The 12,502-nt window shown below is 36.2% G+C and overlaps 1 protein-coding gene across 2 annotated transcripts in view; it reads right to left on the reverse strand.

The window, feature by feature from the left end:
- Positions 1-2,813: 2,813 nt before the first annotated feature.
- The window catches only part of HNF4G (hepatocyte nuclear factor 4 gamma), a 62,244-nt gene continuing 52,555 nt past the window's right edge, over positions 2,814-12,502 (reverse strand). For both annotated transcript variants that reach the window (XM_027691867.1, XM_027691785.1), the window contains exons 5-10: positions 11,403-11,558; positions 9,240-9,327; positions 7,071-7,223; positions 6,659-6,895; positions 6,061-6,183; positions 2,814-5,680 (exon numbers count right to left, since the gene is read on the reverse strand). In XM_027691867.1, coding sequence (XP_027547668.1) covers positions 5,562-5,680; positions 6,061-6,183; positions 6,659-6,895; positions 7,071-7,223; positions 9,240-9,327; positions 11,403-11,558 — 876 coding nt within the window. In that variant the 3' untranslated portion in view covers positions 2,814-5,561. The remainder of the gene's footprint in view (positions 5,681-6,060; positions 6,184-6,658; positions 6,896-7,070; positions 7,224-9,239; positions 9,328-11,402; positions 11,559-12,502) is intronic.

A 12,502-nucleotide genomic window follows, 5' to 3' on the forward strand; every position in this document is an offset into this window, starting at 1 on the left:
GTTGTGTCACACGCAACAAGATATGACGATAAAAGGGGATTCTTGACATTAAGCACTGCCATGGGCTACATGAAGGACACTGTTTCACTCCCATGGCATTACTGCCCCTTGATTAAGGATGTGTTCAAACAACACCTAGAGGAACCAGAGCAGTGACGCAGAATGTGCCCAGGCCTCCCTGTACAGCAGCCCTGTGAAGAGCCAACAAGCTACTAGTGGGCACCTGAGGGCGTGTTAAGCTGCTGGAATATGTTTCATGAACTGCTTAATAAAAATTGTAAATTAATCATCTGTTCCAACTGAGTATGAAGTTTGCAATCCACAGGTGATATACTGAACCACAAACCAAACTATATTGAGCAAAGCTGTCTAATCTTCTACCTCCAATGTAGAGGTTTTCATAATCTCTTCATGGAATCAACAGGGTTAGCCAATTTTGCATGTCTTCTTTTCTTTCCTCCTTTCACTGAATTCCCTTGAAAGACTGAAGTACACCTTATTATGTACTCTGTAAAAATATTTTTCTTTAACCAATCACTATCTCCTTTAACTTCTTAAGGTAATTACACTCCCAGAGACATCTGCCCGTGCCATCTTTATGATTATGTTTCCTTGAAGATATTTAGTATTCTACAATTGAAACAGCAACTGCTCTCTGTTTAGTCAACCCACTAACAAACTGGCAAAAGAAGTTATGTGGGAGGCCAAACCCCATAATGCCACTGAGCCTAATCAGACTAGTGAGGTTCTCAACTGTTCAACTCTTCCTTCAATCAGACTCAAAGAGACCAGCCAATGCTACTCAGATCAAAGCCAAAGACATTTTGAACCTGTGGATTTCTAGGCTTTCTTCTCTAGTCTCAGAGCACAGTGTTTGCTACCGTCTTGACGAGATTTTACCTGTCCTGTTTAGAAACTATTCAGATATGCTGGTATTCAAAAAGAAATTATTATATCTTGTGACACAAAATGGAAGTTCCCTTTCCCTGTCTTTATATAAAAATCTGTATATTTCATTATGTCTTAAAGTTTCTTACTGTTTAGTAGAGATATTTAGCATTTTGTTTAAAAATCAGGCATTCATTTTAATTTTTATGAAATAAATTTTTGAAAATATATTCCTGAAATTGAGCACCTTTAATCCTCCCTGCAATCAAATTTAGCTTTTGACTTCATAGAGGGCTTTTTATTTTATTAGACTTTCCAATTCATGAAAATATTTGGATTTGCCACAGTATAATCAGGAACCAGAAGTAAGCAGTGATTGATGCCAGCCTTGATGATGTTCTCTATTTTTTATATTACAAAAACAACAGAAGATAGGGAAGCGCAATTGCATCATGACTTTAAATGTGGGGATAAATATTTTTTTTTCCATCTCTTGTTTTTTCCTAGGGAGAATAAAGGGAAAGAATAAAGCTAATGGCTCTATATCAGGGTGAACATGAAAAATTAATTGCAAACCAATACAGAAGAGTTTTGAAAGACTTACCTAAAATGTGGACCTAAATATTTGCTTAGTATATAATTTAGCATAAGTAGCCCATATGCTCGAGGTGTGCAACTAGAAATAGTCTGTGGAAAGACATATAAAATATTAGTCTGTTACAGACTGACAGACATCCTTGAGGTAAAAACAGACCTCCCAAGTATACAAATATAACCAAGAGCTATAAAAAGTTTTCTTACATTCTGAGAAGGTTAAATTCTCTGTTGCAGAAGATTCCTGGAGCTCAGTAAATCTCTTTGCTCACTTTCAGAATTCTTTAGTTGGGAGAAATTCTGGACAGTGATTAGAACTGAAAGCTAGTTGATCTGTCTGTAAGATACACACTCCTGATTTGCTTGTTGGAGCTGCTTGTAAAGCTGACTTATGGAAATCCTTGAAGAAGAGTCTGTCAGCACTTCATAGCATTAAAAGTGTAGGGGGTTTTCCATATTTTCTCCACTGTAGGCTGAAAAAAACCCCTTCTGTTCCCTAAAATCATAAACATCTTACACCCCAGCCAGCATTCATGAGTAAAAGTTTCCTTCATCTAGGGTAATCAGCCACTGACACAAGTTCCTCAGAGGGACCTGAAGACCTCCAGCATTCAATAAATGGAATCTCCTCTTCCTCCTGTGGCAGCTTTGCCCTGCAGCTCTGCACTCCACAGAGTAGAGCCTATGGGGGCAAAAGCAAGCAGCCCAAAACACTGTGTTACTACCACCACCCAATTGAAAACAACCTCCAACCACAACTCTATTCAAAATCTACTCAAAGAGACAGGCAACTAAACATAATTTCCATGGCTGAGGAGATACTGGTTATCTAAAAAAATATATTGTAAACAGTGTTTCTAAAGTTATCAAAGTCTCTGTCTACAAAATAAATAACTGCACCTAGATTTGCCTAAATAATAATACACTAGAGCAATGAAAGGCAGTGATTTGTTAACTTATCCCTGTCCAGAAAAAAGAAAGGCTGCTGAACATATGGTTCATTTTAAACATAGATAGAATTAAACATGTGCTTCAGTTCTTTTCTGAGGCAGAATTAAAAACTGAAAACCATACCTATGTATACTTTGCTATGCTACAGCAGAATCAACTACAGTGTTGCCATCATATTCTTTCATATGATCTCAATATCCTGCTTGAGCAGGGGGGTTGGATTAGATGTCCTCCAGAGGTCCCTTCCAACCTCAGCCATTCTGTGATGCTGTGAACACTGTAGAGATGGAAGTAAGTTACATACTTATCCATAATGTAAGCAATATAAAGCATTCTCATTGCTTATGTAAATAGTAAAAAAATTTACCAAAAGGCAAATGTGTCATTTGGATCATTCATTTTTCTTTATTAAGCTTTGATGAAAAACAGTCCATTTGAAATATTTTCAGCAACCATTTCAGTTCCAAATGCTCAACACAAAAACTTGGTATCAGAGTTCAAACATATAAAGTTACACCTCATTATAATTTAATACTTAACAAAGCTAATCATTTCTGATTTTTCATAATTAAGTTTAAAAAAATAATGTTACATTTATAAAATAAATCAGCTTTTCCCAATAAATTACAGTGGTGTTCTTATTCCAAAATGTAATATATCATACAAAATAGATAACAACGTTTTGTCAGACAAAACACTAAAGTATATCTTTCCTCCAGTACATTTTGGCAGTGTGTGAAAATATTTTATTGTACACCTGATATCTAAAGTACAGTGTGAAAAATAAATCCATTAAGCTATTATGCATATCTCTTATATAAGGCAAGGGTAGCCAACTTGGGGACTACTTTTTATTTCCAGTTAAATGTTTTTAGTCAGACTAATACTGCCACATTTATGCAACTAACTTCATTAATCTGACCCATTAAATTCATGTAGATCCATCTTGAGTCCAACACTCTTTCCATGACAAGTACACAAAAGTGAGCCCAATCAGTAAACTTTTGGGCTGCTCAGTATCTCTCACACATGCTTTACCTCTGTGTTTCACCATAAAGCGTTGGCGGTGAACTTGTAAAAATAGCATGTTCTGGATACCCCTAAAGTTAATGGCAAAACTTCAGTACCTTATTCTGTCATAAAAAGTCATGCTAAAAGGAACTTGTAAAAAGAGCAATGCCTTGATAAAAAAACAAACAGTAAACAGCAAAAAGAAAAACCATCTATAAAGCAAAAGGCAAATGTTAAGAGCCACTGCATGGACCTTACAAAAGCAACTACTTTAAAACAACAAAGAAAAACAGCATCTACCTGGTAGTAGTGTATTCTTATTAAAGCCTTTTGAATGTTCAGGTTAGCTCAGCATTTACTGTGTTGCATTTCCTGCCTACAAAAACATATTTGAAGAATCATTGCAGATTGTTTGAGCAACTTTTACAAGCCAGAGGTGTAACTACACCATCTTTGGATGTTGTGATTAGTGAAGGCGTTGTTCAGGATGATCAACATCTCACCTTGCAGAATTTCTGACTCCACTATGTTTTCTCTTTGCAATAGTTCAGTAAACTGCAATATTTTATTATATCTTTTTCATCTGTTTCTCTCTTACACATCTTCTGAGAAGAAAGTCTACTTTAAAGTACTAAAGAAAAATCATTGCTGTCTGGAATAAATAAAATGTGCAAAGTGGTAATTTTCTTATGATGTCAGTATTGTAGGAACAACATATCACTTAATATATCATATTAGATTATTTTCACAAATTGTAACTGAGTATACATGCCCAAGTGGGCATGTGTCACAAGGTCCACTTTGTGCAAATCCACAGAGGGTCCAAATCCAGATGAGTTGTTATAAACTCCAGACACAAAACTTAGTCAATGTTGGATCCTACCAAACTGTAATGGGAGGAAAAGGAGACGGGGGTTCATCACAGAAAATTGATTCATACCAACCTTCTGAAAACTCTTAAAATTGAGAGGATGAATACTTTGTGTGCTGGTTGTCTTCTGGCTTGAAATACCATGGCTCAAACTAGGAACACCTGGAGCTGAACTCAGGCACATTTGCCGCTTCAATTAGTTAGCCATACCTTTCCAGACAGAGCTGCTACATTAACTACAACATCTCTGTAGGTGAAGTTTAGTGATTGCTGAAATATGCATTCACCAGCCAGTTAGGTAAATAAACCCAATGGCTACACTTACACAAGTAAATCAAACAGCACAAAGTCTATACTCCACTCCTGAGGTCAAATGGCACAGTCTGTCTGTATTCCTCTCTGTGCCCCTAAAGAGAGGGGCTGTATCCAAAGCACCCGGTGAACAGTGTCCATAGACTGGCCTAATTCCCAAAGTGTGCCCGTAAATTTTTGGGGAGAGTACTAGTTAGTCCTGACCAAAAAGCATACCAGTCCTTGTTTTAACTATTTAGCAATGTAAATGCTTTGGCACTATCCAATTGACTGATATAGACATTACTGTCTATACAGATTTTAAAAAGCCCTCAAGCATATTCAGCCACGGCAGGCCCTCTGACTCATACAAACAGATGAGCAGGAAGGATTCAACACTTGTGTTGAAATTTTACTTGAAAGAGATGGTCCTTTCAAATCAATATTTTTTTAAATGAGTTGTGCATTTCCGTCCTTTTTTTTTAATTCATGTGCTTTTTTGGTAGCCTACTGGTTTACTATTAGTGGAACTTTGGCTTTTGCCTGATTGACCCACTTTTTCTTCTCTACAATTCACAGCTAAACAAGCACTAACCAGTTCTGTCACAAAAAAATATATATACACATCTAAAACGATAATATTAAGACAAAAACTAAAACAGGAAATAAAAACATGAATCTGTGCAGTTATAAGATCTAAAAATAATATCAACCTCTATACATATTTGTCAGACTTCAGTGTCCACAGTTACAGTTGTATGTGGCAGTCAGAACAGCATTACTTTTCAGATCATGAGGTGTTTAAAGGAACACCCACAGCAGTGGCTGCTGAGGAAATAATTTTGTTTATCGACCTGAGATTTTAAATGTGCAAGTGTCCTACCAATTTATCTAGTGCATAAAAAGGGAGGAAGGAAGGAAGGAAGGATGGATGAAGACAGAGACAGAAACATCATCACAATGGTTTTTGTTTCAAAATAGACTGCTGTGCAATGACTGAAGCCTGATTTGCAGACATTTTGTATTCTTGCCCAGAGCCTTGAGGAGGGGAAGGTAATGGAGTTTCTGGAGTTGCTGAAAAAGAACACAGAAAGAATTTATAGTCTGGCCTACTCTGCATATGCATACTACTGCACTGAAAGGGAATTTGGTTACATTTGACATGTTAGGGAAATAGGATATTTTAATTATCTGAATTTTTAGTTTATTAAAAATTGTGCAAGTAAAAACAATTATATATCAGAATGGTGCTGAATTTTTAAAATTAGATTAAATTCAGGTCAAAGTCTCTTATTTAACACCATTTATATACATACATTTTTAATGCACAATTATTTTAATTTAAGAATGATGATGAAATAACTCTATGAGCACTGACAGGCCACCACTCTAATTAATATTTTTAAATGAAACAGTGAAACCTTATGACAGAAGGCTAACTTGCAATTACTTACAAATCTGTTCTGCATGTACAGGAGCAGACATTGAACTTATGAGGATTGTTTGGCCAGTTAATGGATCTTGGGCTAAGTGAGGATGCATTGGGTGATGCAGATGACTGGCATCATTAGAAGTACCTGCAAAAATAACATGTGCATATATCAATTCAAAAGAGCATGTTGTTGCCAGCAACTAATACTTCAGTAATTACATTTCCACAGAGCAAATATTTTGATTGGCAATTTGAATAATTGCCTCTGGGTATTCATTAAACCATTATACCAGACTTCAACCATATTAAGCACTGTGTTTATTTTCGCTGTTTTGACTGCAATAACAGTGGATTTCATGAAATATTTGTAAGGATTCTTTCATCTGCGAAGGGAATTGTAGGACAACTCAGCAGTGACTGAGAAGTACACGGCACAGTCTGTCGTAAGACTAAGTTAACAAGATGAACTGCCAAGACAAGAAAGCTTTAGCTAACAATTACACGACCCACAGCTCAGACGGTAAGTCCGCATGGTTGATTACATCACGAATCCCTCAAGATCCCAGCATGCTAAATTCAACATAATACAACACAGTATATTTAGTAAATTGTTAGTTTACCTCCTAGTAACATCTCCTGAAGCAAACTGTCAATTTTAACAATTCCAAATAGTTTAACCAATTGTATTTGCTCAATCATTTGCCAAGTGATGCTCTGGAGTGTAGGCAGTAGAAGTAGTAGTTCTCCAAATCTTCCTCTGGAATCGTACTGACGGTCATTAATATAATCCTCCAAACTGATTTGGACTTGGAACCGCATATTCTTAATCTTCATTGGGTTACTCAGGCCTTTTGCATCTTAAAAAATGACAAAAATTTAAAGTCAAGGCAGATCATGATTTGGAAGGAGCATCTTACTTTTATTTTTCATTTGATTCTTTTTCATTCATGAACAGATTCTACATTAACAAAAATTACTTCCAGTAATTCTTCCATGTGTAAAAAATTTTGAGATATTTTTTTGTAAAAATACCTGGATCAAAAAACACAATTGCTTTCAAGCAAGCGTACTCATTGTCGTCTATTTGAATTTCCTGGAAGGGTCGAACTAATTCATCCAGAATGCGATTTGCCACTCGGCAGATCTCTACTTCAGTACAGTTGCGATGGATTATGTAATTGTTGCCTTAGAGAGAAAGAATACCAACATGTGGATTAATATAAAGATTTTGATGTAACATATGAGATGAAGCCCATTCTCAAAAGCACATTTCAGGTTAATCATTTTTTTAAGTAATAACTCTCCTTTGCATTATACAAAAGTGTTCTTTCCAAACAGAGTATATGTGCAAATTATAGCTGTCACCCAGTAAAAAATCTGTACATGTAAATATGCCAACATGTACAGTTCCTGATTAGTCCACAGGACTGAGGTTCATGTTTGAATGCACAAGTATGGAGCAAGTAGACCTTTATCTTTACATAACAGATAAATATAATAGTGAATTGATCTTAAAATGTCTTCTTCCCCAATTAAAATAATACATCCCAAGCTGAATGAAGGATTTGTCAATACATAGGAGAAGATAAGGGGAATGCTTCTTTTTCTAATAGGTGCTCTTCTTACTCCTAATAAAATTTAGAAGCATCATAAAATTTTCAGTATAGAAATAATTTTCCCTGTTTCTTTAATTTTAAATTTCCATTTTGGAGAAGTCTGCACCATGGCAACTTAATTCACCTCCTGGAGAACACTGGCAAAGTCACAGAGCTTTCAAAAGCCACCAAAGCAGTTTTTGAAAGAAAAGTTGATGATTATATCACAAGGGATCCATGCCAAAATGACTCATAAACTTTACAGATACCTGCCTCCAAGTACCAGAAATAAGCCTTAAAGCCTCAAATCGTTCTTCTTTTGATACATATGCTGATGCTCATGACACTGAATATAATTTTCTGCTTATTATTTTTCATTTTTTCCTTATTACCTACTAATTCCAATAAAACTGCAAATATTTCTATTTTTATTTAAGTTTGTCAGTAAAACAGTATCTAGAGAAAGAACTACGTTAAGAAAGCCATTTGTATCGCTTTTATCTTGAGAGGATTGGTGGTGAAATACCTCCAGACCAAGCCCTTCTTATCCTTTTAATGTTATAACAGGTGTAAAAATAAATTCAAGATGATTTAGAGCTGTGAAAAGGCTGTCCCAAAGAGGGAGGAGAACAAGTATTAAAAATGTCCTTGTTCGACACCACCAGTGAAGAGACTAGTTTGAGTCCATATTCCATACAGTCTTGCCTCACATCAAAAATCCTGTCCAAGATGACCTACACACTTTCTCATAAAACAGCCCAAATGCTGCACATGTTTAATGTTCAGCAGAGTACATTTCAGAGTGGCAGAGCCCTGCTTCAAACAATGCTAATAAATGCCTCATCAAGTCCCTATTCACACAGGCACACATCCCGTCTGGTAACTGAGCCTCTCTGTTGCATGAACTAAGATAAGTCATGCTTCCGCCATGCAACAATGTCTTTTTCCCTAACAGCTATGTTCTCTTTATATAACCCAGTGCAGGAGCCCTTTCAAGTGACCAAGAATATGCTTCTGCAGGCATGGTTCCTCACCGTGCCATGGATGCACCCATCTGCCACATGTCAGGGACAGCAGGTGAGCTGTTTACATGATGGCCATGTGGTGACTATCAAGGCAGCAGTGAGAGGGCTCTTAGGAAAGTGAGTTGCAGGGAACAGGCTACTCGATATTCTAGCCAGTAGAGTCTTCTCTGACTGTGTCTGAAGGACTCTTGAGAAAGCTCCAGATAAATGGTTTTCATGAAAACTGAAATTAGTACATGTGAAAACAGGCTGGCTGGTGCTCTCTTAAACAAAGGGAGGTTTATGATGGGGCTTTTTGTTGTTTTCTTCTGGTTTTTTAAGGGATAAAGGTGCAGGAAGGATGCTAATGTAAGGAGACAATTGCCAGGAACTCCTTTAAGTTTTGGTTTGTAGCATCCAATACTAGCTCACCTATCCATCTGCTTTTGCTGTAACAGGCATGTGACATTATGTCATTAATAGCTATTTAACATTCAGAGAATGCATTGCTTTGATTGTGCCAGAACAGTTGTCTCACTTAAGTGATTACATGGTTGCTAAAGTACATCATCATTAATAAGTAAAACAAAACCAATATTTACCTAAAAGTAGAATGTCCTTATATGCCATGGATCGTTTTGCTGCTCCAAGCAACAGGTGTTCCCCAGCATGCGCTCTTAGCAGGGCAACCTCATGAAAAGAACAGCAGACTCAATAAATGATAAAGCAGTAAGTTCCAATAAGGGCAAAAGAAAAGAGGCTGCATATTACCGTGTATTAGGTACACATTTAAGACAATTAAGATTTTAATGTAAAAATCTTAACACCATAAAAACTGCACTCTATAATTAAATTGTCATTCTCTGTCACTTCTAGCATTCGGTCCAGATTTTAAACATTAGGCTCTGCAAAATTCTTATCAATAAATACACAATCTATCTTTATTTACCAGTGTGTATTCCCTTGCAAAGTTTTCTCTATCATTTAAAGTTGACACTAAAGACTCCAGTGGGCTGGAATGAACTGCTACAGTGAATGTGGCACTATCAGTGTTTCATTTCTCTCAACTTGAACCAAAAATTTATGTGGTACTTACAAGAGCTTTTTCCACAACAAAGCCAGATATGCTAAAATAGCCACTACTGTCAACAAAGAAGAATCCTGGTTCATACTGGGAAGGCACTTGTGTTTATTTGTTTACTTCTTGTCATCTATTTACCTTCCTTTGGTTTTAATGTCTTCTTGAAACTTCAGCAATGGTCTCTATTTCCTCAAGGAACTTGTCTCTTGGCAAGTAATTCTAATCCAAGCCAATACTTTACGAGTAAACAGCACCTAGGTATACTTATCTGTTAAGACTTTTTTGGTTCTCAGTGAGTTAACTTAGCTGCTCTGACCTCCTCCTTTATGGTTTGGAAATCAGGCTGACTCCCAGATCAGGAATAATTTGTTCAAAACCAGATGTTTTATTTCATTACTAAATGCACAATGCTCCTTAGAAATTTACTATCACAAATGAAAAAGTGGTATTTGCTTTATCTCTCAATATCTTTGTCCCTATTTTTCTAAGCTACTTAAGGTTCAGGAGTTTTTCCCAATATGTACTCTTCAAGCCCTGTAAGGATGTTTTCAGCCTGTCTTTCTAAGATGATAATTTATTTGTTTAAATGCAGACAGGAACTTTTTAATGACGTCTTATACCTTCCCTTTTCCTTCATACCATCTTAACAGTAAAAGCAGCAATATTTTTTGCTTGTTTTTGTTGCCCTTGTGTAATCAATGCACTTAAAATTCTCCTTCTTTCACATGAACAGAGTTTTAACTTATTCCAGTATGTTGAGCTTGTGCACACATATCATACTCTGTGGGTCTGCAAAGATATCATTAAACTCCTATTTTGGGGGGTCTCCTGTGGCCTGAAACATGTTCATATTCCTGAGGAAGAATATAAGAGGGAATGACTCAGTCTGAGTATCAAAACCAAGGATGAATCTAACGCTTCTTGCAGGATTTTGTTAAAAACTGAGAGACTGAAGAGATAAAAAGGAGGATTTACACAATTGCAGTCACAGAGTGATTTTCAAGATGTATCAGATTTTGGTGGACTGGAGTTGAGAGATCCCAAGCAACCAATTAACCTCCTGCCCAGGCGGTTGGAGAAAGAACTGCTCACCACAATGTGGGAACGTTGGTTCTGGGTGTGCCAACACAACTTACTCTGAAAGCTAGTGATATATTAGGATATATTATAGATGTGATGATAGATCAGACCTCTGTCGTAAAAACCCTTGCAAATTTTCAAGGTCTGATGCTTTTTTCCTCACATTCATTATATACAATATAATTTTAGTACATTGTAATATATGAAAGAATATTTGCTATGGATTGATACCAATACGTTTGGAATTTGTTCAAGATTCTAATGGCTTTTATTTTTTTCAAGTAGAGAAATAATTAAATAACATGCTGCCATATTATAATGAAAGGTGAACATGAAATAAATACTTATCAAGGTCAGAAAAAAGTTTTGCTTCCAAAAGACTACAGAAAGAACAAAATCCTTAGAGACATGCTGATTTGCTGCTTCTTTTTGTTAATATCTTTTATGTGGTGGTGTTATTTCAAAACTTAAAAAAAAACAAAAAAAAGATGGTGGGTCTAGCATGCAGATCTATTTGATCAGACCAAAAAAATCATGACATTCAAAGATCACAGGAGTAACAGAACAGTATAATTAAAGTTTTTTCTTTGGTGTCCTCTTATACCTGGTCATCCAGTGGTAATTCACAGAAGCCTGGAATATATTTAGCCCATTCCACAAGGACCAAAAGTTGTTGCTTCATAGATTCACAGACATCACTAACACCAGCAATTTTCTTAACGTTTATATCAGTGCTAGAACCAGGACTGGACATTGAGATCTGGCCATTATGAGAGAAAAAATTCACAATGTTAAATTTCATATAGTTGCATTTTCACTGGTTAACAGAACATTTAAGAAAATATCACAGCAGTAATCACGGATACTCTTCAGAAATTCCTGGACCACATGGACCATTAGTTTGCACGTAAATTATAAATTTTTATTTCTCATTATTACCAGTGTGCATTGCAGTATTTAATTATTCATATCATGATACAATACCTTCTCATTCCAAAATGCTATTTTTAAATATACCAGAGACCTTATCATTTGGAGAGGGGAGGTGGTTTCTTTTTTTTTTCTTTAAAAGGGTTGACATTTACTTCATTTCAGAAAAAAAGAAGAGCTCATAGGGGCATGCAGTAATATTAAGGGCAGAGAAAGAGAGTGATAAAGGGGTAACATATTCTTCTAGTGAAAAGATAAGTATCATTAACTTTAGAAGGTAAAATGGGGGGTTTAGTGCCTGGAGGAGAACAGTTTGCAATGATGAAGCAGCAGTATAGGCAGAGGCCTGAGACATTGCAGAGGAAATGTAAAGGATATGAGTGTGCATTAGACCACCTGCAGTGAACAGTGTTCTGTGAAATAGGAAGAGAGCAATATCTTTCTGGGCCTGAAGCTGGGACAGTTTTACATAATCACTGAGCCAAATCCTGAAATTCTTAATGACTTTTCAAGGAAAGGAACAAAACCAGGCTTGCTCTTAAGTCAGGCAGGAAAGACAACTTAAGAGAAAGCCAAGCCTGAGAAGGTAAGGTCAGAAGGCAAGGTCAGTTTATAGCTGCTATCATACCAGGGAAGAAAAAGAAAAGTGGAAACAGAAAAGGTAAAAAAAGGAAAGAAAAGAAGAAAGAGAAAGAGAAAGAGAAAGAGAAAGAGAAAGAAAAAAGAAAAAGAAAAAGAAAAAGAAGAAAGAGAAAGAGAAAGAGAAAGAGAAAG

Source organism: Neopelma chrysocephalum, unplaced genomic scaffold, assembly GCF_003984885.1.
Source record: "Neopelma chrysocephalum unplaced genomic scaffold, ASM398488v2 Primary Assembly neopelma1_22, whole genome shotgun sequence".
Lineage (NCBI taxonomy): Eukaryota > Metazoa > Chordata > Aves > Passeriformes > Pipridae > Neopelma > Neopelma chrysocephalum.